This window comes from Dermochelys coriacea, chromosome 1 (assembly GCF_009764565.3).
Source record: "Dermochelys coriacea isolate rDerCor1 chromosome 1, rDerCor1.pri.v4, whole genome shotgun sequence".
NCBI lineage: Eukaryota > Metazoa > Chordata > Testudines > Dermochelyidae > Dermochelys > Dermochelys coriacea.
Genome location: NC_050068.2, coordinates 198,085,000 through 198,109,985, shown reverse-complemented (window position 1 = coordinate 198,109,985; position 24,986 = coordinate 198,085,000). Strand labels below are relative to the sequence as shown.

Below are 24,986 nucleotides of genomic sequence, written 5' to 3'. Positions count from 1 at the left end.
ACAATATAAATAGTAAAATTAAATTGAAGAGTAATCAGCCAACAACAAAATACATTCGACAACACACTACAGGGAGCAGTCCTGCTCTGGCTAGGATAAACTAGATGACTTAATAGGGTTTTCTTTTTGTCTCTAATTTCTATGATTCTTTGGTTTTTCTATCCTGCCGTAATACTTATAAGTGCAACAACAATTTTGAAAACTATGATTAGTCACTAAGGAAACAGAGCTTGTTTTCAGGGAGACAGAGAAACAAAATGACCTAAGTAATAGGCTTTCCCCTCTCTTATCTAATTCTTCTGTGGTAAAGAACGGTGGTCAGCTCTTAATGTTCTGCAGTCCCTCTCAATGATGCAGTAAATTTCACTCACGAGAACTGCATCTTTTTACACATTGAGTACAAGGTCGGACCCATCATTTTGTAGAATGAAGATCACTTCACTCCCCCTGCTAAATCTAAACTGGCAGCAATGTAGGAATTTATGCAAATTGTACGGGGCAGAGACTATCTTTTTTGCTCTTTTGGTACTCTGCCTAGCAAAATAGGGTCCTGCCCATGACTGGGGCTCCTAGGTGTTAGTGCAGTACAAGTAATAAATAACAGTAACATCAAAGTCACTTAGCAACCTTAAAATAGCAAAGGATTAGCATAAAACAAGGTGTTGGGCACTGAAACATCAGTAAACTCTGTTAGGACACAAACCTAAGAGAAGCTCCTGGAAGATGATGCGTGACTAAAACACTCATTAATGCCAAGAGGACTGTCTCTATATTCAACACTAACATATACGATAGACAGCATCTTGCAGGATTGTGCCCTGATACGACAGAAACATGTGAGCATAATCAATCATTTCTGGAGGATGCATATAGTGTTTTAAAATATAAATCATTTTTAAAGCGTTGCTGTTGCTTTGCATATAAAATTAATTTAAAAGAACAGGATACTCCAGCATCCTGACAACTTCAGCATCTTCACTGAAACCAGCTCAGCTTCAGCAGCGGGGTCTACAGACCCTTTGAAGTGGCCACAGTTTGGGTTTAAGCCACTCTGAGCTCCAAAACTGAAGGCTCCTGGGCAGCGTAGAATGTTAAGTATGTGCATTCGTTCCAACAGACACACTGCATTTCAGAATAATGACAAAATGCAATCACTGACTGATATAGGGGTAAACAAATGAGTACTGACATGTACAAGGTGCATGGTCGTCATTGAGACTAGGTCTACATTGTAACTGAGATTGTGACTCCCAGCCCAGGTAGGCAGACAAGCGCTAGCTCTGCTCAAGCTATTGCACTAAAAATAGCAGTGTGGATATTACAGCATGGGCTAGCCAACAAGTACAAACCCGCTTCACCCCAGGGTCAGTACTTGGGTGGGTAGCCTGTGTCCCCACTCATGCCGCAATGTCCATGCTACTGTTTTCAGCACGCAAGGTCAGTCAACCCATGCTACAGTGTACACATATCCTGACTGAGAGTGAATTCCTGGCTCTATTGAAGTCAAAGGGAATTTTGCCATTTAATTCAATAAAGGCAGGATTTCTGGGCTAGAGGTGTAACAGGCACCAAGGAAGGCTCTTCAGAACCTATTACATTGAGACTAATTTTTTTAAAATTATATTAATCAATTATTACATATTTCCTTCACACAAAATTCTTCACTATTTCAACTTAGTACTTGGAGTAGTCGTCTATCCCAGCCGTTATTAAACTGTGACATTATAGAAGAAGCAAGTGGAAACAGGTAATTACATACTTGGCAGATGCACGGTGGCAAAGCTGCTTTGCAACAGGCTACAGATGTGAACATTTTTATTGCGGAGCAGGATTAATTAGGAACACTACAAGGTCATACTTTGGCCATCCCTGCTGTGAACACGGATTTATAAACAGGGGGATTTGCATTCCCCACCCAGGCAGGAGAATGTCCCAAGCTTACAATGAGCACTATCTGGGCTTTGTTCCTTAACAGCGGGGTGTTCCTGTAGCAGCATCAAAACAGAGCCAGATTGGAAAGGATGGTCCTTTTGTTTTATAAGGATGCTGGGATATTCTACTCCAAGTTTTGCACACACAATTCTAACAGACCACATTCTGTGGAAGGGCACTTGGAACCTAGGTAAACTTAACATGGAGATAGGATCAATCACTGGAGAGCAGGCATGAAGTGGGGAGAGAGGGACACGGAAGAAAACAGAGTGGGGAAGGAAGAGGGAAAGAAATGCTTTCATTTCTCATCTTAAAATGTTACGTAGTGCTGCTATGCTCTGTTAAACAGCTGCCAAGACCCACGCTCAGGAGGTGGCTTTTCAGTGAAGAGAGCTACAGCACCTCAATGCGGTATTGTGACGGTTAATTAACATTTGTAAAGCACTCTGATGAAAGGTGCTTGTACAGTGTAAAATATTATTTCCTGGTCAAACATATGTTAGTTAGGGGATCTGAACACCAATTTCACTCAATGGACAGTTATCTACATATAGTGCTAAATAAATTACGTTGTTCTGTCCATAGGACTAGTAAACCATAACAAGGCTCGAACGCTTGTCTCTCTCACCAACAAAATAAAAGGTATTACCTCATTCACCTTGTCTCTCACATGATAAGGCATATCAGTCTCCCAAATAGAGGTTGGGAGGGATTTATATATGGGCATTTATAATGCCAACTAGGTTTGAAAAATATACAGGTCTGATCCCGTCATGCAATACATACACACACTCACATACGTATGCACCAATTACACCCATACATACTCACGTCCACACACACACACACACACACACACACACACACACACACACACACACACGACAGAATTTGGAATAAGTTCTGCTGCAGTAGTGGTATAAAGAGATCCACTGAAATTTTTAAGTAAAGCATGAACATCTTTTAAAGGACAGAAGTTTGACCCCATGTGTTTATTATGCTTACACTGTCTTTTCCATAAAATACATATTTATTGGTATTTATTTGTTCTAGTACCTGGAAACAATATCTCTATCTAAACACAAGTACTGTCCATCACACTGGCCTTATTACTCGCATTTAAATAAAAATGTTCTATTATGAGCTTTTTAACAGATTCAAGTAAGCACACACACCAACTCATCTGAAGACTAAAATTTCAAGGGGTGCAAATGAAGCAGATGCATCCATAATCCATTTAGCTGAGCAGAACATATGTTTAGAAAGAACTTAATGGTCTAATTCTCATATCAATATATAAGGGTTTATTCAGTTAACTCCCATTAACCCTAAATGGGGCTTCAACAAGCAAATCCCCTACATATTGCATATAATCCCCACTGTTTTTAGGGTGTGGTGGTGGGGCTGGAGGAGAGGAAATCAGAAATATATTTTAAATCCTACAGTTATATCTTCCTGTTTGTCCCCTCAGTCCCTTAATCAAATGATTTGTTTCTTTTAAAACCTTCTCACTAAAAATAGTTGGTCAAACTCCTAATTACCTTAGCTGAAACACAAACATGTGAAAAGGAAAAAAGGGTTTTGTAGGGAAAACATTGAAGAAAATAAAATAGGATTTCATCTGGCATTCCCATCATCACTTGAAGAATTGTTTTGTAGTTACATCATCAGGAAATAAAATACTATCCTCTGAGGACCCTGACTCTTTACAGAAAGTAAAAACTAGAAAGCTTGAAATTCATATCACTTGCAGAGGAGTTCAGCTAAACTCACATTTTTTTGTCATCTTAAAAACAAAACAAAACAAAAAAAAAAAGGACAAACCCCTTCTAGGCCACTTCATTAAGTCAGATGCCCATGTTTTTTCTAATGCTGGGCTAAGCAACTAAGAGAAAAACACTATAAAATAATGAACTAACGCCTTTCCATGACTTTATTATCAATAATAAAGAGGAACTGCCATTACCCATGCCTTCCGCACATTCTTTTTGACCATGAACTGGGTAGACAAATGAAATATTTCACACAGTCCTGAGCGTCAGCTGGAGCCAGAACACATTAATAAGCTTTCTAAGTTCTGGCTATCACTAAAGTACACTAGTCAGACACGACGAGTCTGCACAACACCGAGTTCCTTATATGGCAATGCAATGACGTAATGCTCCATAGGCTTGGGGCATGCAAGGAGTCTATCTCTCATTGTTTGGTGTAACTGCCGGAATGCTCACATCTCTGATGCTTAGGAGAACTGAAATCCCAACACCATAGAGCAATAGCTAAACCAGGGAATTCTACAGTCCATGCATATAAGGTAAGAGAGAGGTGGGAGGAAAGCTTCTTTTAGCAACCAATGGCCATTTCTGGTTAAAAAAAAATCATCAGCATCAATAATTATTTCCAAAAACACTGGATTCAGAAGATGTGTCCTGTTGCTCAAAACTAGTATAACTATTGAAACAATTTCTAAACTTTCCTTTTTTAAAAAAAATCCTGCAGATGTAACAGATGAGGCATTTATTTAATGTTAAAGGGGTAGGGAGAGAGCTATGAATTACACACACTTTCCAAATGGGCTGGACAGAATAATGACTGCATTTAAAACTGTGGAAAGAATCCAACTGTATTGTAATACATTAAATAGAGCTACTGCATTTCTCTTTATATGGTGTATTTATATGTGTATGTGATGTATTAGACATGCATACACACATGCATACTAGAATTTATTTGTACTTTTGAACATCTTTTATTGTAGTTTAAAAAAAGGTATTTAAATTGTACTCTCAGCGTTGAAATATTGCTGGGAGCACAACTTTGTAAAAAGGTTACACTTTGTTTAAAAGCATAAACTAATTTAATTTCTACAAACTAGTCAAGTCCTACGCACTAGTTCCCTCTTCTGTGTCTTGTGTGTAAATGTCAAATAGAAAGAGGAAAGAACTGTCAGATCTTCGTTTCAAGACTTAATTACTGGCCATCTAGCAAGTGACAATGTTTTAAAAACTAGAGGTAATTCATTACCTTCCAGGGCTGATTCTGCAAGGTCCTAAACTCCCAGTAGTTGAGAGTACTCAGTACTTTTTAGGAGGTGCTCAGAATGTTGCAAAATCAGACTTGAATATGATATGGTGCTTTATGTCTGCATCCTGAAGAAACACTCCATTCTCTTATATGACTATGGACCCAATCCTGTAAACTGTTACTCACAAGAGTAATCTTTACTCATAGGCATAATCCAAGTGCAGGCAATTGAACTATGCAGGCAAGCACAGATTCAAGCATAAAGGTCTGCAGGATCAAGTCCCAAGTGTACACCACATTTTCGTTATTCTATAGTCAAATTAAATATGCAGATTAAGTTCTAAGACAAATAAAGTCACACTAACACATCCTACACATTAACCCACCAAGTAAGCAAAAAGCTCATATTCATTACTTTTTCAAAGCATTATTATTAACTGTCCACAAGATCAAAAGTAGTCTGCATAAACCATTGGCGGACGTTTGTTTTTATTTTATGAAATATTGAAAAACTTGCAAGATTCTAGCTTGGCAGTATACATGGAAGAATAAAAACTATTGCATCCATAACCATTGATACACTGTCACCTATATGTGCTTTAAAGACAAGCTACAATATTTAGTGTTATGAATTTTTTTTAAGAAGATCTTCTTCCCACAATAGACTAAGAACTAGGGCTGGCTGGAAAAGTAAAACATTGTCTTAACATTTTAGTTATAAAATGTTCCGCTTTTTGGCAAAAAAATTGGTTCAGTAGGCATTTTCCAGATAGCTCCAACAACTTAATTTATAAACTGAAATTAAATTTCATAGGTAAATTGGGTACTCCTGTATTATTAGCATTGGCATTTAAATAATAATCTCTCTCATCCCTGCTTTCAAGATAATCCCTATAATAATGAACAGACAGCATTCACACCTCAGTTAATGCTTTCAGTCTGGCTGGCTACACAGCTGACAAGAAAATGCTATATTGATTTGCAGAGTGAAAAGAATCCTAGCAACCAAAATAATTGGAAGTTTAATTTTTTTTAAATAAAAGTTTGGATTCCACTGCCTTAGCCCCTACAACTTTTTTGCCATACCTGTGGTCTTCTATCCTCTTTCTGCCCCTTCCCGCCCACATGATCATTTAACAAAACACAGAGGTAACCGTGTTCCCTAATCATGTCCAACCAATTTAATTTAATGCATGATTTAGTAAGTTAAACAACGTAATTATCAAATGTACAAAGGAGAAATATTCACTGAAGTAAAAAAAGACCAGACTGCTTAACGCAGAGTCCAGTAACAGATTCCCAGAAACTGCTCATTTAGTCAAAGAACAAGAGATTTCACAACAATTTGACAAGGAAACAACCACAGACAACTCAGTTATATGGAAATATTTCATAGACAATAGAAAACCTGTTTATTTGATAAAGGCTGTAAATGGAAATGGAAAAATTCCACCCTTAGTAGAGAGACTATTAAGCTCTTTTGAATCCAACAGAGGAGGGAAACAGAAACCATTAATTACTGTTTCACCAATACCCACAGTACCATCTGTACTATAAACTGCAGTCAGCCTGATGCAAATCCTAGCATCAATCAATGCCTTAACACCTGTGTTCCCTGTAGTCAGCCTTTTTTTAATTTTAAGGGGAATTGCTTTATTTTGCACTTTCTTAAGCCAATTCTGCTCTCATTTACACTGGCATCAATCTGGAAAAACTTCATTGAATTTGTATTGAAGTAGTTGGTCAACTGAATTTATACATCTGTAGCTCTTTGCTCTGCTCCTTCCCCCATTTTATCATTTATTGCTAGTGTGAATTATTTCTCCCTATCTGTAGTGACTTTTAATGTAATACAAATGTATTTAAATTGGGTACAGCCTATTTTAGGGAAAGACCTTATTATGATGAAGTCAGAAGTGTCGTCTTTATTTTTTTTCCCCACTTTCCAAAATCAGTAATACTTGTTATTTTGATTAATTGCCTGAGGAATGTATTGAGGTCATTTGATTAACAGTCTTCAAATGTATATTTTCTTTATTTAAACTTAGTATTACAGTAGAAAACATTACAACACTCCGTGTGAAAAGTTAATAGTCCATGATAACTAAGACTAACCCATTAGTTGTCTGAAATATCGTTTCTCAGAAAAACTGCATGATGCTCCTATTTCCCCTCCCCCAACAAAAGAAACAACATCTAACTAGTTTTCCATCTCTAAACAACAGTACTTTAAATTTTCCCCCTCCCCAATCAATTCTAGATAAATCATGTCACTGCTTGACTCTGCTAATTACCAGCACTTCTGTATGATTTTCATAATATTGGGATGGATTCTTCAAAAAGATCCAAAAAGCCCTTCTTAATTTCACTCCCAACTGCAATTTCCATTATGTACAAATTCTCAAAAGGTCCATGCCTTTTTAATAAAGATCTGTGCCAAATGTACTCAGAGATGGGAAAGTGAAAGATTACTAGTGGTGTAAATTGTTTTGGAACTGTTCTGCAAGTAACTTCTGTCAACTCCTGGGTGTGGCAGTAACTAAATAATACAGATGCATTTACAATTAAAAACTGGTAACTGCAAGATAGTCTCCTAAATATTTTATACTGTAAAAGTAGTTAAAACCTTTAAGACCATTAAGTCAAGTTTTTAAGTTCTGACTCACACAGAGTTCAGTCTAATGCTTTTCACCTTTCATCTACCTGGTAAGAAAATAACTGTACAATACTGCTCATGTGAATTATTTTGAATTGTTTATGTCTGTCTGTCTGTCTCTTATTGAGTGGGACTCCTGAAACTCCTCTGAGCTAGTTTGATGCAGCTGATAGGCTGGTCAGTTCAACCACTGACTCTTCAAAAAACATTTAGTATTCATCTCCAGGTGGCTACGAGGTACCGCCAAAAAATGCTAAATTTAAGGCCGTTTTAGGTAAAGTAAGTCAATGGCAGCTGAGGCACTCGGCACCTTTTGGGATTAGGCCCTTAGTTTGAAGTCTGCCACTGTTTTCTCTTAATGAGACAAGAGCCAGTTTTGTTTGAGCTTTCAGGGCCAAGATTGCTCCTATTGAAGTCAATAATAAAACTCTCATTGACTGACCAATGGTGCAGGATCAGGCCTTTAGAACGATCTCTCTCAAGCATTCATAGACTCACGAGAAAATGTCTTTAAAGTGTTTTTTGTAGCACTCAGTAACCTCGAGTTTGCAAACAAACAATCTGAAGTCAAAAAGAAAAGGAGAACTTGTGGCACCTTAGAGACTAACCAATTTATTTGAGCGTAAGCTTGAAGTGAGCTGTAGCTCACGAAAGCTTACGTTCAAATAAATTTGTTAGTCTCTAAGGTGCCACAAGTTCTCCTTTTCTTTTTGCAAATACAGACTAACACGGCTGCTACTCTGAAATCTGAAGTCAAGCGCTCTTTCAGTGCTCTCTCCACATTAGGGCAGCTGAAGTGGGAGAGAAAGAGGAGGAGGAAGAGGGAAATGAGAAGAGAAAACTTTAAGCAACAATAGATCAAATTCTGTGAATGCAAAATTAAGGCACACATGACAAAATAATGTCATAATATAATTATTTTTTAAATAAAGTAAATGAAGTGGATGAATCTCATTAGAAACTGCTGAATATTCAAACCAATTTCACTACAGGGCATTTTAGAAACAAACAAATAAAAAAAAAAAAAGATTCCTTTTATCCTGCTCATTCAGGTATACAATGCACCGTGTTCTTTCCTGCCGCAAAAGGAATTTTTTTTTCCTTTTTTTTTTCCATGCATGTCCCACCCATGTACATGCTTTTTAGTTCAGCTTCGGGCAGAGCACACAGCCAGTTGAACTTCCCCAGAACAGAGTATATGGACACTGAGCCATCTGAGCGCAACACAGCCACCTTACAGATTAATATTCGGGGGGGGGAGCTGAGCAACAGTAGTCCTTAATGGCCATGAATTAGAATTGTGCGGGCTCAACCATTCAGAAAACTAGACCCTATGTATTTCAGGTCGGGCACCCAAAGTAAATGACTACTTTGGAAAATTTGGTTTTAAGAGTGCAGCACTTTTCTGTCCTGAAAGTAAAGTAAAACTTGATTTACTACAATCCGAATTGGGGTTTTCTGGACCTTTAGAAGCCTTTGTGAGCAGTTAGGTGGGTTTTCATTAAAAATAAAGCACACCCTCACTGATCCTGCAAGGACATTGTTCATGTCTATCAGAATAGACCAGAACTGAATATCCATTTCTATGTTTGCGCAGGACCCAGCACAATGGGTCTCAATCCAAATTGGGGTCTTTAAGTGCTACTTCAACTTTAAAAAATATAAAGCAAAAACACCTTTTTGGACAAAAAAAATTTTCAGGGCTTTTTTTTTTTTAAATATTTCAAAACTCTAAAGAGACGACACAAGTCCAATTGCATTTTCCTTTATAGGCTCCCACAGAGCTGCCAAGAAACAGCAGCATAGATATAATCCTCCAGTGTCAAGGCAAATTTGGCAACAATTTGCATTTTATAAAGATATGTCTTAAACCTAACATTTCAGTGAAGTTTCTGTAGAATTCAGTGTAAACAGCTAGATTTTTTTTTGTAATTAAATTTCTCCTTCAGTGTTTGCAAAACAAATTCTGCAGCTTATGCCTGACAAGCTAAGAGAAAACTAAACTAGAAACACAACTGAAACTAAGACTGTCTACACTATGTCACAGTATGGACTACTGCGGTGCAAACTGCAGCCCACACTGAATTGTTACGCTCTAACTGCCCTGAGTATATTGTGTTGGTGCAAACTAAAAGGTACGTAGTTCGCATTAACTTAGTCAGGACTATGTTAATGCAAACTAGGTACCTTTTAGCTCACGCAAGCAGCATCCATGCAGGACAGTTAAAGTGCAGCATGCTATTGTTCGCTACAATTCACATCCCCCATAGTCCGAACTCAGGGCCACATAGGCAATCCCTCAGCAGCATATTGTCGCTGCCCTGAGAAAAGGTACACTGTGTAAACAGAAAAAAAGCAGATTGTTAAAAATAAAATAATTTTAAAGGTCTAATCTATGGTGTTATGTTTATATTGAGAAGAACTGTGCTAAAATTATTTTTTAACCTAGGTGTTTCTTTAAAATACTTGTCTTTATCTATTCTCTGGTATAAAACTTACATGAGATGCAGTCATCATATCCAAATTATAAGAAATTAGGAGATTTTAACAATATTAGACTTGCCTATAAATCATCTGGAACTAAACATGTGATGTAATCCATCACATCAGGGAAAACAAACTCCTAAACCCTGCATGTATTATAATTAGTTACAAATAGACTACATGGGGGCAGCGTGACCAGATAGCAACTGTGAAAAAAACAGGACAGGGGGTGGGGGGTAATAGGTGCCTATATAAGAAAAAGCCCCCCAAAATGGGACTGTCCCTATAAAAATGGGACATCTGGTCACCCGACATGGGGGGATGCCTAGTAACCCCCTTAGACCTAATTTTCAACTTTAAAATATTCCTCCCAGTGTAATACTTTTTTCAGGTTTAGCAGAACTTTCAAGTGGAACACTTTTGTTTCAGATCTCTCTGAAACTGCTGCATGAATAAAGTAGGCCTAATTTGTAAGGATGGATACCTAAATAGGGTACCCAACTCCACAGCTGAATACCCGAAATCCACCACTGAGCACCCTAACTTGGGTGTACATTTCTGAAAACTAGGATCTCCAAGAGCTGCTAATGATTTTGCATATGAACAAAACAAATGTTCAGTTAATTTGTGTGAAAAGATCTCTCCCTATTAAAAAAATATTCTTGATTTGCGAAATAGCATCATGCACTCTTTTATATAATGAGATAAAACCTGTCACCAGCAACATAAATTATACTCCCAACTACAACAATGACTTGCATCCTGGACAGTGAAATCACTAATATTGAGAGGCCCGAACTGTTTTTCTCCTATATTTCAAAAAAATATCTGAACAGGTCTCCCTGATACAAGGGGGGGTGAGGGGGGAATTATCAACCTTCCAAAACAAGCTCTGCAACAATCTTAATATTGCATCTAGTGAAGAGTGCAACCCAAACAAAGCAAACCAGGGAAACTTGATTTGTTGAGGCTCAGAGGCAGTTGTTCTTGTGACTTGAGAATAAATGTGCAAATGCACTCGCTGTCCTGCTGCTTCTCTCTGAGCTGGCAGTAGACTAAAAGTGACAAAACTCTCCAATTTAAATTCCTTGCTCACTCATGAAAGAGATGGCAGGAGAATAGAAAGGCAATATAACATACATTACACAACTACAGCCATCTTAACACACTAAGGGCAATATTATCCAAAGTGAAAAGGAGTACTTGTGGCACCTTAGAGACTAACAAATTTATTAGAGCATAAGCTTTCGTGAGCTACAGCTCACGAAAGCTTATGCTCTAATAAATTTGTTAGTCTCTAAGGTGCCACAAGTACTCCTTTTCTTTTTGCGAATACAGACTAACACGGCTGCTACTCTGAAACCTGTCGTCATTATCCAAAGTGGCCACTGATTTTAGATACCTCCATTTCTTGGTGTCCAAACTGAGACACCTTCAAGCTTGATTTTCAGAGGTGCTAAATGCCTATCATCACTTCTAGTTACTTTAATTGGAATTGTGGGTGCTCAGCACCTCTGAAAAATAAGTTTCAAGGTACTTTGAGGTGGGCACCTAAAATCAGTGGCCACTTTGGAAATTTCTGGTCCAGATGGGTTGGGTTTGCTATTGCTTTGACCTGTCTCCTCAGCCTAGAGTTTTAAACTGTTTCCACCATCGTTTTGAAAACAGAATTTTTCTACTTTGATGAGAAGTCATGAAAAAATTGCAGGTTTTAAGAAGGGTCCAATTTAGGTCCTGTCATTGACCTTAGATGTACTTAAGGCTAACAAGGTTTGGTAACAAATCAACAGCAAGAACTTCAAGAGATAAGGTTTTCTTTTCACATTCTGCATTTGAACTCACTTTTAAAATTAAATGATAAAAAGTTTTATTATATAATGAATAAAAATGGCAACTGAAAATAGGGAAATATATCCTAAACACTACAGATCATCAGCAAAGGCAGGAATGGTGTTGGGATAAAAGAAAAAAAAATATCAGACAGAACACCCAGAATAATTTTGCAAAAAGAACAGGAGTACTTGTGGCACCTTAGAGACTAATAAATTTATTTGAGCATAAGCCTTTGCGGGCTACAGCCCGCTTCATCGGATGCATGCAGTGAAAAATACAGTAGAATGATTTTAACCTTAACTGATCGCTCTTATTATAGTGTGTATGGTAACACCCATTGTTTCATATTCTCTGTGTATATAAAATCGTCCTACTGTATTTTCCACTGCATGCATCCGATGAACTGGGCTGTAGCCCACGAAAGCTTATGCTCAAATAAATTTGTTAGTCTCTAAGGTGCCACAAGTACTCCACATGTTCTTTTTGCAGATATAGACTAACACGGCTGCTACTCTGAAACCAGAATAATTTTGTAGTTTCTATGTTGCATGAAAACTGTATGTAGTATATAGATTTTAAAAGGAAAACAGCCACTTGATTTCACAAGAGCTTGTCTTTGGGTTTGGGTATGATTTCTAAAATGCACCAACATGCTGTGCATTAATGGGTCTATGTAGACCCTGCTGGTGTGCAGTGAAGGCTCCCTAGTGCACTTAAACAGATTTACACTGAAATGCACTAGGAAGCCTTTAGGGTGTAGACTTTGCTGGTGCATGGACCCATTAATTCACAGCATGTTAGTGCACTTTAAAAATCACATCCCTATGGTGCACATTACCCAACCATGTAGATAAGCTCTTTGATTAAAGTAGTGCACGTAGCCAAAGACCATCAGCCATTCAAAAAGACAGAGAGGCATAAATCAATTCTTGGTACAATAAAATGGTGTGGGAAATGCTGTAGAATGCCCAGTTAATGAAAGAAGTTTTTTAAAAAGGATTAATGTTCACACTGAATCTTCATCTAAGTACCTTTACTGAGGTGAGGGTGAAGGGTGATATACAGATGTATAGAGTCCTTCTGTTTCCCCATAAATGCATTGTTTTATTAGACACACAAGGTGGGTGAGATCATATTTTATTGGACAACTTCTGTTGGTGAGTTTTAAAAAAAGAATAGGAAACAGAACAGATATGGAAAAATAAGTTTCTCTCTTGGCTTTAAAGGGATAGACCAGTTATAAACTACATTAAGAAACTATTGGCCACAGTGAGCATGACTATACCCAGTAAATCCACTTTTTTTCACCCTACCAATTTTAATTTCCCCACCATGAAAGAAAGAAACCTTTGGTTTCCAAAGCAAGCATGTTAGCCACTGCCTGTGTTTAAACAGCTAGACAATAGAGGCAGATTCTGGAAACACACTACTGTTCATATTTGAAGTGAGTATATGACTAAAAGGATCTCCAACTGTGGCCTGCATGTTAAAGCAGAGAATTTGAGTGTAAATGCAGTAAAACATCAAACAGGAAAACAGAAAACCCTATTTGGATACACAAGAAACAATTGATCTTTGGCTCTTGATAGTCAATAAATAATCAGTGGTTCTCAAACTTCTGTATTGGTGACCACTTTTACACCGCAAGCCTCTGAGTGCGGCCCCTGCTTAAAAATATTAAAAAATGTGTTTTTAATTTAACACTATTATAAATGCAGGAGGTGAAAGTGGGGTTTGGGGGTGGAGGCTGACAGCTCACAACCCCCACATAATCACCTCGCAACCCTCTGAGACGCCCCCCGTTTCAGAACCCCGAACCCCTGCTTTAATTAATAGATTAAGAATATTTGCTTCAACAGGGCTATTTTTGTCCCATTATGTGTTATTAAAGAAGTTATTTAAATTTATCAAATGTACCTATCTAATAGCCCATAGTCACATTTACAATATGGTCCTTAAAAGAATACATGATTCACTGAGTAATATCAACATTAGTTTTTGACTGTAGACTCCCATCCTACAATCTACTCTTAAAACAACCAACCTGCAACTACCTCACAATCAGCCCCTCGGGCAAGAGCCTAGAATAGGAAATATTCTTACTGACATGTTCAAGGCTTATGGTCAACAGACACAGGTTCTAGTGAACCCAGGATACGATGCAATTTCCACATTTCCAACCTCGACTTGTTTAGATCTGAAAATGTTTTGCAAGAATGATTCAGCTGACCTCAAAAGGCTGGGGAAGATCATAGACGGACAAGCTGTCCCCCAGATATCCAAAGATCCCATCACACTTTGAATTGCACTTAGAAGCAAAAAAGAAATCTTTGGCGAACCGATAACGTATTTTCAGAAATTAACACTCTACAGCAGGCCTACGTGGTGGTGGTCTGCACCAGTGATAGCTTCAAAGTGGTCATGATTAATAACCTCAGGTACAGCACACTGCCATCAATTCAGATTGGCACATTAGCAAGAAATGGATGGATTCACCTTACCAGGGGTAGATGAAAAGATTCATATTTAGATCATGAAGGAAAGTTATGTATAAGGGGTTTTTTCACTGCAAATATAGTTCCCATTTACTTCTGATTTTGTTATTAAACAAATCCAGGCCATTTATGTAAACCAAATTTACTAGGGTCTTTTGTTTGTTTGTAAAGGCTTGACTATAATACTTCAGAAAATTTAGCATAAACAAAAATTTATGTTATCAATTAAGAGTCACCTTTTTTGCCACAAGTACAATGGATTTCCCCACAGAACTACATTAAATAAAGTAATTGCACACAATGAAATTATAACCAGATTAGCATGAATGTATAATGTAATGGCTCAATGCAAGTGATCACCATGTGATCTAGAGGCTGACACTGGCAACTATAGCAGCCTGCTATTAACTAAAGGCTCTCTGCTTTAGCTTAATAGTACATACAGGCCTGCTGAAGGTCTAGATGAATAGGGTCATAGTTCATACATCCAGCAATATACAACAGATATGCAGTCATGCCACGCATTCTGACCCTGGCTGAGAATTTGGCCCAGACATTTATTTCTATACATGTTAAAATTGTTTCAGAGAACATCTAGTTCCTGGAAATGCTGTGGGAAAATGACATTTATGGCCAACCAGTCTCCTCTGAGTAATATGATGAGTTATTGTTGGAAAACAGCCATTCTCAAAGTCATCCTAAAAATATTAGCTAAATTTAAGTACGATTTTTTTTTTGTATCGGGGTCCTTGCTTAACTATGCTCAGTGTTGGTTAAGATATCAGCATAGCTCCTGGTGAATCACGTACCATAAAGACAAAAAAGAGTAACAAGCGCATCATGTAATACACAACTATGGATTTACATGTTATAGAAAGGAACAAAAGAACCAACAAATTACAAATATTTATCTGTGTAGTAACCACCTAAAGAATGCATGTCAGAGATATTTTTGAAGACCTGAACAGTAATATACTATGTTAAGAGATGATTTAAAGGGGTTGCACTTCTGATAGGGACCTGAAGTTGAAAGTTTCATGATGAGCTTCATCAACAAGACTTACATCCAGCTGAATATGCACTACACAATTCAGTCATTTCACTCATTTTTTAAAATAATTCTGATTAGAAACCAAAGACAAAATTCAGTCTTCTTCTACTCTGGCATTTTCATCATGCTTGCAAAAAGTGTTCAAACACAGTTCCAGCTAAACAGCTTTGAAATAAAGGGCTCTGTCCTGTAGTCATTAAAGTCAGCAGCACCACTCACACAACCAAGGGCTGTAAGACCAGGTCTTCCAATGATGCATCCAATGAAGTGGGCTGTAGCTCATGAAAGCTTACGCTCAAATAAATTTGTTAGTCTCCAAGGTGCCACAAGTACTCCTTTTCTTTAAGGCAAACACAGTAGTTTCTTATCTTCAAACCTCTGAGTATTTTGTAACAATAACCATTAGAAAGGATTTATAATCAGGCTGCTGAGAAGGGTAGAGTTTTCCAGCAATACATTATACAGTATGCACTTTTTTAAAAATGGAGGATGAAGAACACAGATTTCCCCCATAAATTCAATTTATTAAAATTGTAATGAATCTGTAATCTTTGAATATAAAAATTAGTAATGGATTTCATTGGATCTGCCTTGACTTTTGAGAAATGGCAACACTTAGCCCTTTTAAAGCATTTTTCAACGTTAATCATTGGATTCTGAAAATATACTGTCAGATAGGTCAACCTTATTATCCCCATTTTATAGATGCAGCAGTTGAGGTATAGAATTTAACTTGTTCAAGACGAAGAGGAAGGCAGAGGCACAGTCTGGATTAAACCTCGGGAGTTCTTGCCTCATAGTCCTGTTTCTCTGACCACTATACCACATCTCTCAAAACGCATCTTTCCATTTCCTTCTGTAAGCTTTCCATCTGCAAAACTATAATTTCCTGACTGACGTAAATTCAAGGAGTTCCAAATTCTGGCGTTGCATCTGAAGTTACTTGCTTTATTTCTGGCTTCACAGGCAATTTGCTTTGCAGAAAGGAAGATGGAAAAAGGATGCACTATGGTAATATTAAAAACAACAACAAACCATTAGTCAAGAAAATAAAAGCATCATCTTGGAGTGACCACAACATGAATAGTTCATAGCTTCACTTAAAATTGACAGTCAAAGAGGAAACAAGTCTCCAGAACAGAAAGAGATGAACATTTATCTTGCATGCACAATTATATGCCATTGTCATATTAACAATAATAGATGTCAATTCTAACATCAAACAAAAATTATTCAAATAGCAGTGAAATCCAGGAAAGGGGGTGGGGGGAAGAAAACTCTATCTCAAAATGTAACATCAGAGCAGTACAGCTCAGCACTCATACTACCATGTCCTCCAAAAGCTCTCTCTCCTCTGTGGGAGTTTTTCAAGGATAACCCCAAGTAAAGCTCAGTACTGTAGTCTAGTCAGTACAGAGCTCACTTGTAACTATGTTTTTTCAAAAGAACTCACAATCAAATTCGAGACTCCCCCTCAAAAAAATTAGACACCAATAACTTGAAAACCAGATTTCCATGGGAAAAATATTACCTACTGTTACTTGTAACACCAGAGATTACTAGAACTATAAGAAATTAGACAAAACAATATTTTTCAGCACATAAACTGCCCTTTTCTGTACCTTTTCTAACTCCAATATATTTTGGAGTAAGCCAAAACCATTTCAAACATAAGAACGGTCATATAGGGTCAGACCAAAGGTCTGCCTAGCCCAGTATCCTGTCTTCCGACAGTGGCCAATGCCAGGTACTTCAGAGGGAACGAACAGAACAGGTAATCAAAAAATAAGCCATCCCCTGTCGCCCATTCTCATCTTCTGGCAAACAAAGGCTAGGGACACATCAGAGCACGGTTTTGCATCCCTGCCCATCGTGGCTAATTGCCATTGAGGGCCGAATCCTCCATTGGCATATCTAGTTCTTTTTAGAACTCTATTATGGTCTTGGCCTTCACAACATCCTCTAGCAAAGAGTTCCACAGGTTGACTGTGCATTGTGTGAAAAAAATACTTCCTTTTGTTTGTTTTAAACCTGCTGCCTATTAATTTAATTTGGTGACCCCTGGTTCTTGTTTTAAGAGGAGAAAATAACACTTCCTTATTTACTTTCTCCACACTACTCATGATTTTATAGACTTCTATCATATCCCCCCTTAGTCATCTCTTTTTCAAGCTGAAAAGTCCGTCTTATTAATCTCTTCTCATATGGAAGCTGTTCAATACCCCTAATAATTTTTGTTGCCCTTTTCTGTACCTTTTCTAACTCCAATATATATTTTTTGAGATGAGGCCATCAGATCTGCATGCAGTATTCAAGATGTGGGTGTACCATGGATTTATATAGAGGCAATATGGATATTTTCTATCTTATCATCTATCCCTCTTCTATGGTTCCCAACATTCTGTTAGCTTTTTTGACTACTGCTGCACATTGAATTGATGTTTTCAGAGAATTACCCACAATGACTCTAAGATCTCTTTCTTGAGTGGTAACAGCTAATTTAGACTCCATCATTTTTTATGTATAGCTGGGATTATGTTTTCCAATGTGCTGTACTTTGCATTTATCAATATTGAATTTCATTTGCCATTTTGTAGCCCACTCACACAGTTTTGTGAGATCACTTCCTAACTCTTTGCAGTGTGTTTTGGACTTAAACTATCTTGAGTAGTTTATCAACAGCAAATATTGCTCACCTCACTATGAATATGTTGAAAAAGGACTGGCCCCAGTACACACCCCTGGGGGACATCACTGTTTACCTCACTCCATTCTGAAAACTGATCTTTTATTCCTACCGTTTCCTATCTTTTAACCAGTTACCAATCCATTAGAGGACTTTCCCTCTTATCCCATGACAGCTTACTTTGCTTAAAAGCCTTTGGTGAGGGACTTTGTCAAAGGCTTTCTGAACATCTAAGTACACTACATCCACTGGATCACCCTTGTCCACATGCTTGTTGACCCCCTCAGATAATTCTAGTAGATTGGTGAGGCACAATTTCCTTTTACGAAAACCATGTTGACTCTTCCCCAACAAATCATGTTAAGCGTGCTAACCTGTTAGTCTGATCATTCTATTTTTTACTATAGTTTCAAACAGTTTGTCTGGTACTGCAGTTAGGCTTACCAGCCTGCAATTGCAGGGATCACCTCTGGAGCCTTTTAAAAAAAAAAACTGCAGTTACATTTGCTATCCTCCAGTCATCTGGTACAGAAGCTGATTTAAATGATAAAAGTTCTGCAATTTCACATAAGTTCCTTCAGAAATCTTGAGTGAATACCATCTGGTCCTGGTGATTTATTACTGCTTAATTTATTAATTTGTTCCAAAACCTCCCGTTCCTCAAATTTGTCACCTAAAAAGAATGGCTCAGGTTGGGGAATCTCCCTCACATCCTCAGCCGTGAAGACCGATGCAAAGAATTCATTTAGTTTCTCAGCAATGGCCTTATTGTCCCGAGTGCTCCTTTAACATCTTGATTGCCCACTGATCCCATGGGTTGTTTTGCAGGCTTCCTGCTTCGGATGTATTTAAAAAAATTTTTGCTGTTACTTTAGGACTCTTTGGCTAGCTGTTCTTGAATTCTTTTTTGGCATTCCTAAGTATATTTTCACACTTAATTTGCAATAGTTTATGCTCCTTTCTATTTCATTCACTAAGATTTAACTTCCACTTTGTAAAGGATGCCTTGTTGCCTCTAACTGCATCTTTTACTTTGTTGTTTAGCCATGGAGACACTTTTTTGGTCCTCTTTCTATGTTTTTAAATTTGGGGTATACATTTAAAATTAACCTCTAGTATTGTGTCTAGAAAAAGTTTCCATGCAGCTTGCAGGAATTTCACTTTTGGCACTGTACATTTTAATTTCTGTTTAACTAGCTTCCTCATTTTTGTGTAGTTCCTTTCTGAACTTAAATGCTACTGTGGAGGGCTGCGCTTTGGTGTTTCTCTCCCCCCACCCCCAGGGATGTTCTATTTTATTATGTTACGGTCACTATTATCAAGCAGTTCAGCTGTATTCACCTCTTATTTCTGACATTGACAGTACTTGTTGTGTATAGTCATTTTCACAGGTTTTTTTTTTATTGGTCAGTTCAACTTCTGCCTTATGCACTAGTGTGATATCATTCCTGTGCACTTCTGATGGGGAAGAGTTTCTGGGAACACACTTCCCAAAGCCCTGCATGAGAATAGTTAGCAATAACAGCAAAGTTTGAACTGAAATCAAGGAGGCAGTCATATACAAGAAGGATAACGTGGGGAGACAGTAGATTCTAGCATGTTTTTTTGCTGCTGTTCCCAGGACTGCCCAAAAGACCTAATAAACATCAAAAGGAGAGCAAACTGTTACAAGTGTTTTTCAAGGAATGTTGAGAGGCTGTGCATACCTCTCTCTCTCTCTCTCTCGATTCTGCGGCACTGTCAAAGTACAAGGTGTTCTACCAAAATATTTAAATTTTCTAAAATTAATCAATTTAAAGAATCAAGTTACATGTCCCCTTTAAAGACATACATGGCAGCCCAGCAGATAAATTACATCTTGGATATACCCAGGGGGTATATTATTTTCTCCGTGCATGTTTCATTTTAAATTTCCATAAATTAAGTTACTCGGGCATCCAGACCACAAAGCCTTCTGTTTATGATCCCAACAGATCTCCATCTGATTAGGGTTGTATGGATGGATAATCACCAAGGTACATTCAGATAAAAAAAGAACTGTGATGGATAACTCAAGAGCTAATACACTTTCTTAACAGTCAATATTGAACTGGTGCCTTTGGGAGGATATTAAAGGAGCGTTGCATTTTAGAGTAAGACTAAAACCAAAGTCCCAATCGCTATTGGTTGTTATAGAGAATCTATTCCTTTTTTTTCCCCCTCTTGAATATGTCTCTGTGTGTCTGTGTATATGTCCGGCATCATGACTAACTTCCAACTCAAGTAAATATATTCTGGTGACCTATTTTCTACAATTATGGATGGAAAAGGTATGCCTCACTTCTCCTAAACTGTTGCTGTTGAGTTTCATCTCAGAGGTGGCAGCACAGATCCCTGTGTAGTCATTTGTCTAGGAATGTTAAGTTTATAAAACAATTTAGGATTATAAAGATGCTATAAAGATGTGATTAACTGCCCAGTGGAGAACATACTTTATTGTAAGAGTTCTCATTTTAAATTAAACTTTCATATCAAGACATCTGTCTGAAAATGCTCTCGGAACTTGTATCTGATGTGCCTTCAATTTTCCTTTAGTTCAAATTTGGACTTAATTTTAAAAAAATCATTTTAAAATATGTCAAATATGGAGATGCACAATATTAAAATAAAGCGTTGCCATTCTGTTGGGCAGTGCTGACTGATCCAGATAAAGCCAATACATTGTATAATAGCTGTGGCATGCTGTTGCTGCTATGATTTTAGAAGCCTTTGACTTTCTTTATAAAAGGAAGAAAGTAAGCACCAATAAAGATAATACATAGGATATAAAAATAGCCATAACATAGGTATTCATAAACATTACACATCAATAAGTAGGACTGCAGGGGAGGAAAAAATATATGCATACACATCCCAAGACTGGAAAATAATTAGTAAAGCCAAGCTTTACTGCCATAAACTATAAGGGAATGCAAGACTGACTTTACTTAACTATATTGGTGTTAAAACTCACACCAATTTGTAGGATTTACCTGAAGCGATACAGCATGTTTCTTTTCTTGTTAATGGCCAGTCTTTGGCTTTTCTAGTTACTGGGAAGAATGCCTCAGGCAGAGTAAGAATCATGATTTCATTTACATTTCAAAAATTTTCAGCTTAAAATTTGTATTTACATTATACAAAGGAATTTCAAATATATGTCCAAAAACATAGAAGCAAGTCTCCTCACGTTGACACCTGTAGAATATTTGCTGAATGATATCTTAAAATTAACTATAAACACATCCGTAAGCTTTACAAATAGAGAAAATATTTTAGGTTTACACACAGCTTCTAAGATAACAGAATTCTCTTCAAAAATATTAATCTGAAGCTTTATAAAAGTCTCTGGGTCTTAGAAATGACAGATATTTTAAGTGCCTATGGCCTGAACCAAAACTCCAGCTACAGCAGCTTCTTCACCATTTGAAGGGAGACTTGTCAAGGTCCAAATTTTACAGGCCGACGTCCCTTTCTGTTAAATCCTTAAAAACTTGTCCGTTTCTATGCAGAAACATAGGTCTGTTTTACTCTTGGTACTTAAAATATAAATCTCATTCTTGAACAAACTAAATATGAGAAACAGAGCAAGATGCAAAAAATTACAAACAAGGATCTTATGATCTCATCCCTTGCACAATCTCTTTAGTTTACTCAACACAAATTTAAAGAGAGAGCACTTCCCCTACTGTCCCACAAAAATTCCAAATGATACTAACGTAATATAATACATGAAGATACTGGAAAACCCCACTTACAAAACATGCCACATGACACCGTAAAACAAAGTGCTATTAGATATGTTTTATAAGAGGAAGATAGTCATATGATACTAAATATAACTAGTGCAATCTAACCCAGTGAGCAGTTAGGTACGGAGAAGAGTTGAATACATATGAAGACTCCAAGAAGCTATAATATGTCCATTGGAAAAAGTCAGCTATGATGAAAAATGAGAATTTCAAGGATGATAAATATGATTTTTTTTAAAAAGAACAGGCAATTGGCATTTCATATACAAGTGAGATAATAAACCAGAATAAGGTTAATAACTTGTATAACTATAACAGAAGCTCTGAAGACAAGAAGTAATAAGACACTGCTTTGACTCTGTTTAACTACCTAACATTCATGTCTATAAAAACAGCTTCCAAGACCTGTTTTTGCTGGACTGGATTCAGTAAGTGCTCTTGTAGTCCCCTGAGATCAAGTACTTGGAATGGTCTATGAATGTTTTGTCTAAATGATGTATGTATCTTTGTCTAAAAAGTAACTACATTCTTATGAAATACAACTCAAAATGAAAATAATTCAAATATTTAACCTAATTGGACAGCCTGATGATTTATTGATGGTTTCCTTTCTTTCCTGATCACTCTCCAGTAAAATGTATTAGTGTCCTTTAGAGGAGACTTGGCAGGTTAAAAATCACATTTTAAAAACAAAACTTAGCTATATTATAGCTACAACTTACATTATTAAACCTCAAAACATTGTACAAAATCAAATTTTTTCATCACCTTTTATGCTTTTTCAGGACTGACTTAGAGAAGCACAAAAAGTAAATGCACACTTCCCACCAGGTGTACTGCTTGCTATGGTGAAAAGTCCCACAACACCCTTTAGGTAGTCAAGTCCTGATCCTGCAATAAGCTCCACATAGGAAGACCCCTAGAGAGAGCCTCTCAACGCCCACCCATACCGAGCTCATTGCAGGATCAAGGTCTAAGTATTTGCAGGAAGGAATTTTCACTCTCTTCAATGAAAACTAACTAGTCAGTTTCATGTTTTTCTTGTCAACTTCACTTTCTGGTTGGCTAGCACTGTAGTGTGATGCCTGAATTGCAAACACTACAGGGAAATGTTCAGATCCAATTAAAAAAGACAATGAAAATATTTATGATGTTAAGGCAATTTATTTTATTTTTGCAATCTCAACAAATACATAACAGCACTGATATAATCCCATAAATGTCATATTGTATACACATATGCTATATGTCTAAAATACAGAAACAAAAACTAAAGTTTAACATACACATTAGTTTCACCGTCTCCTTCCTAAAATTTCTTTTCAAAAAACCAGACAATTCTCTCACAAATTATGGGTGTGAAGAATTTATGAGCATTATCAAAATATTTCATCTTGTAATTGATTTTATCGAGTTAAACAGCATTTTCAAGAAACCTAGATACAAATCCAAATACAGGTGAAATATTTTGGAAATTTTATTGTAATTTCTATGCTGTCCTAAACATAATAGGTATGTGTTTTGGTGTGGTTGGTGATTTTTTGTTTTTGTCTAATTTTGTAAAGAAATTTTAGGAAAACAAACATGAAACCAATGTGTTTTGTATTTTTATTTTTGCACTGTTTGTATGCATTTCCATTTTTTGACAAACTATATATATATATATATATATGTGTGTGTGTGTGTGTAATAGGATTTTAAGGTAAGGTAGACACATTATTTAGAGTATTGTGATGTCCACTATGCATTTGGTGTTTTCTAAACCCAGGGGAGGATATAATCCATGTCCCAAAAAGCATACATTTTACAAAGACAGATGATGGGAAAGGGAATGGGATGCAATGTAGAAGTAAAGTGAGGATAGCTATTGTTTACTTGGGTTGGGTTGGGGTTTGTTTGGTTTTTTTGCTGGCTGGGGAAGGCTTGGTTGGTAGTGATATTTATGTTTAACACACTAAAATCCCTTTTTCCTCATGGCTTCTGAAATACGCTACATAATCTATGTTAACCTTGCTAAGGTGATTTTAAACAAGGATTCTTCCCTTCAAAAAGAGATGAATTTGAAGGTACAGAAACGAACACTTGCTTTTTTTTCCCCAGTAGGTTTTCAAAATTCCATTTAAAAAAAAATGTTTTTAAGTGAAGGATAATGTTTTCAATATACTGCAGACATCCCTTCCAGTTGCCTGACTAGGACTTCAGAATGACCAAACAAACTGGGCCCCAGAGAATTCATCCAGATTAGATAATGAGCCAGGACAGGTACCAGTAATATAATTAGCTTGTTTAAATACAAATGCGGAGCAGGCTTGAGCAAAGCTCAATTTGCGTACCTCACTTGAGTCTCAGGCCCTGATTCAGCAAAGACTTTATTAAGACTCAGGTGGTCCCTTACTTTAACAAGCAGTCCCAGTAACTAGTGAGATAATGCTATAGAAGAGAATGAAGATACAAACAAGAATGCATATACAGTACATATGTTGAAAGATTTCAGTGACTACTCACTCAGACACCAATCAACTGAAACATTTAAAATTAAAGAAAAATCTGTTAACTAAATTGCATTATAAAATCACTATAAAACCATGGAAAAGGTTTTGTGGCCAACCATGTCCTCTAGAAATAAAACTTTAAGAAATAAAACATAGCAAGAATTCAAACATTTTTGTTTTTTGGGCTAAGTCGATATCACCTAGTTAAAAGGTAATCAGTAATATACTCAACAGCTAATTTAGGTATTACTCATTTGGCCCTTGTCCAGATAGTATCCCTTTAAAAAAGAATGATCAAGATAAGTAAACAATTTGATAAAGTAAAACCAAGAGTAATAAATTGGAATAAATTCAGCCAGCATTATTACAAGATGGCTAACCTCAGGCACACACAAAAGCTGAACAAGTCCAAGTGAAACTCTAGTTATGCTTCTGTTATGGTTTTGTATCTATGGCAACACCAAATCATAAACTGAACTTCACCACTAAAGCACTCAGGGGTGGGGAAGACAGGAGATTTACACTGTTGGGAACACAAATACAAGTTGTAATATATAAAAATGCAA

General features: G+C 36.9%; 2 protein-coding genes across 10 annotated transcripts in view; one reads left to right on the top strand and one right to left on the bottom strand.

Moving 5' to 3' along the window:
* CMSS1 (cms1 ribosomal small subunit homolog) overlaps positions 1 to 24,986 on the bottom strand; it is a 387,357-nt gene that overhangs the window by 305,158 nt on the left and 57,213 nt on the right. The gene's annotated exons all lie outside the window — the stretch shown is intronic.
* Positions 1 to 24,986, top strand: part of FILIP1L (filamin A interacting protein 1 like) — a 287,759-nt gene that overhangs the window by 242,427 nt on the left and 20,346 nt on the right. Inside the window, exons 1-2 of one of the 4 annotated variants that reach the window (XM_043511341.1) lie at positions 8,726 to 8,729; positions 11,899 to 11,903. The exons of 2 other annotated variants lie outside the window; for them this stretch is intronic. Coding sequence is in view for 1 of the 2 variants with exons in the window: in XM_038387180.2 (XP_038243108.2) it covers positions 4,233 to 4,243 (11 nt within the window). In the remaining variant the exon portion in view is untranslated. Of the gene's footprint in view, positions 1 to 4,107; positions 4,244 to 8,725; positions 8,730 to 11,898; positions 11,904 to 24,986 lie in introns of those variants that run through there. One more of the 4 variants, XM_038387180.2, reaches the window with a different exon arrangement.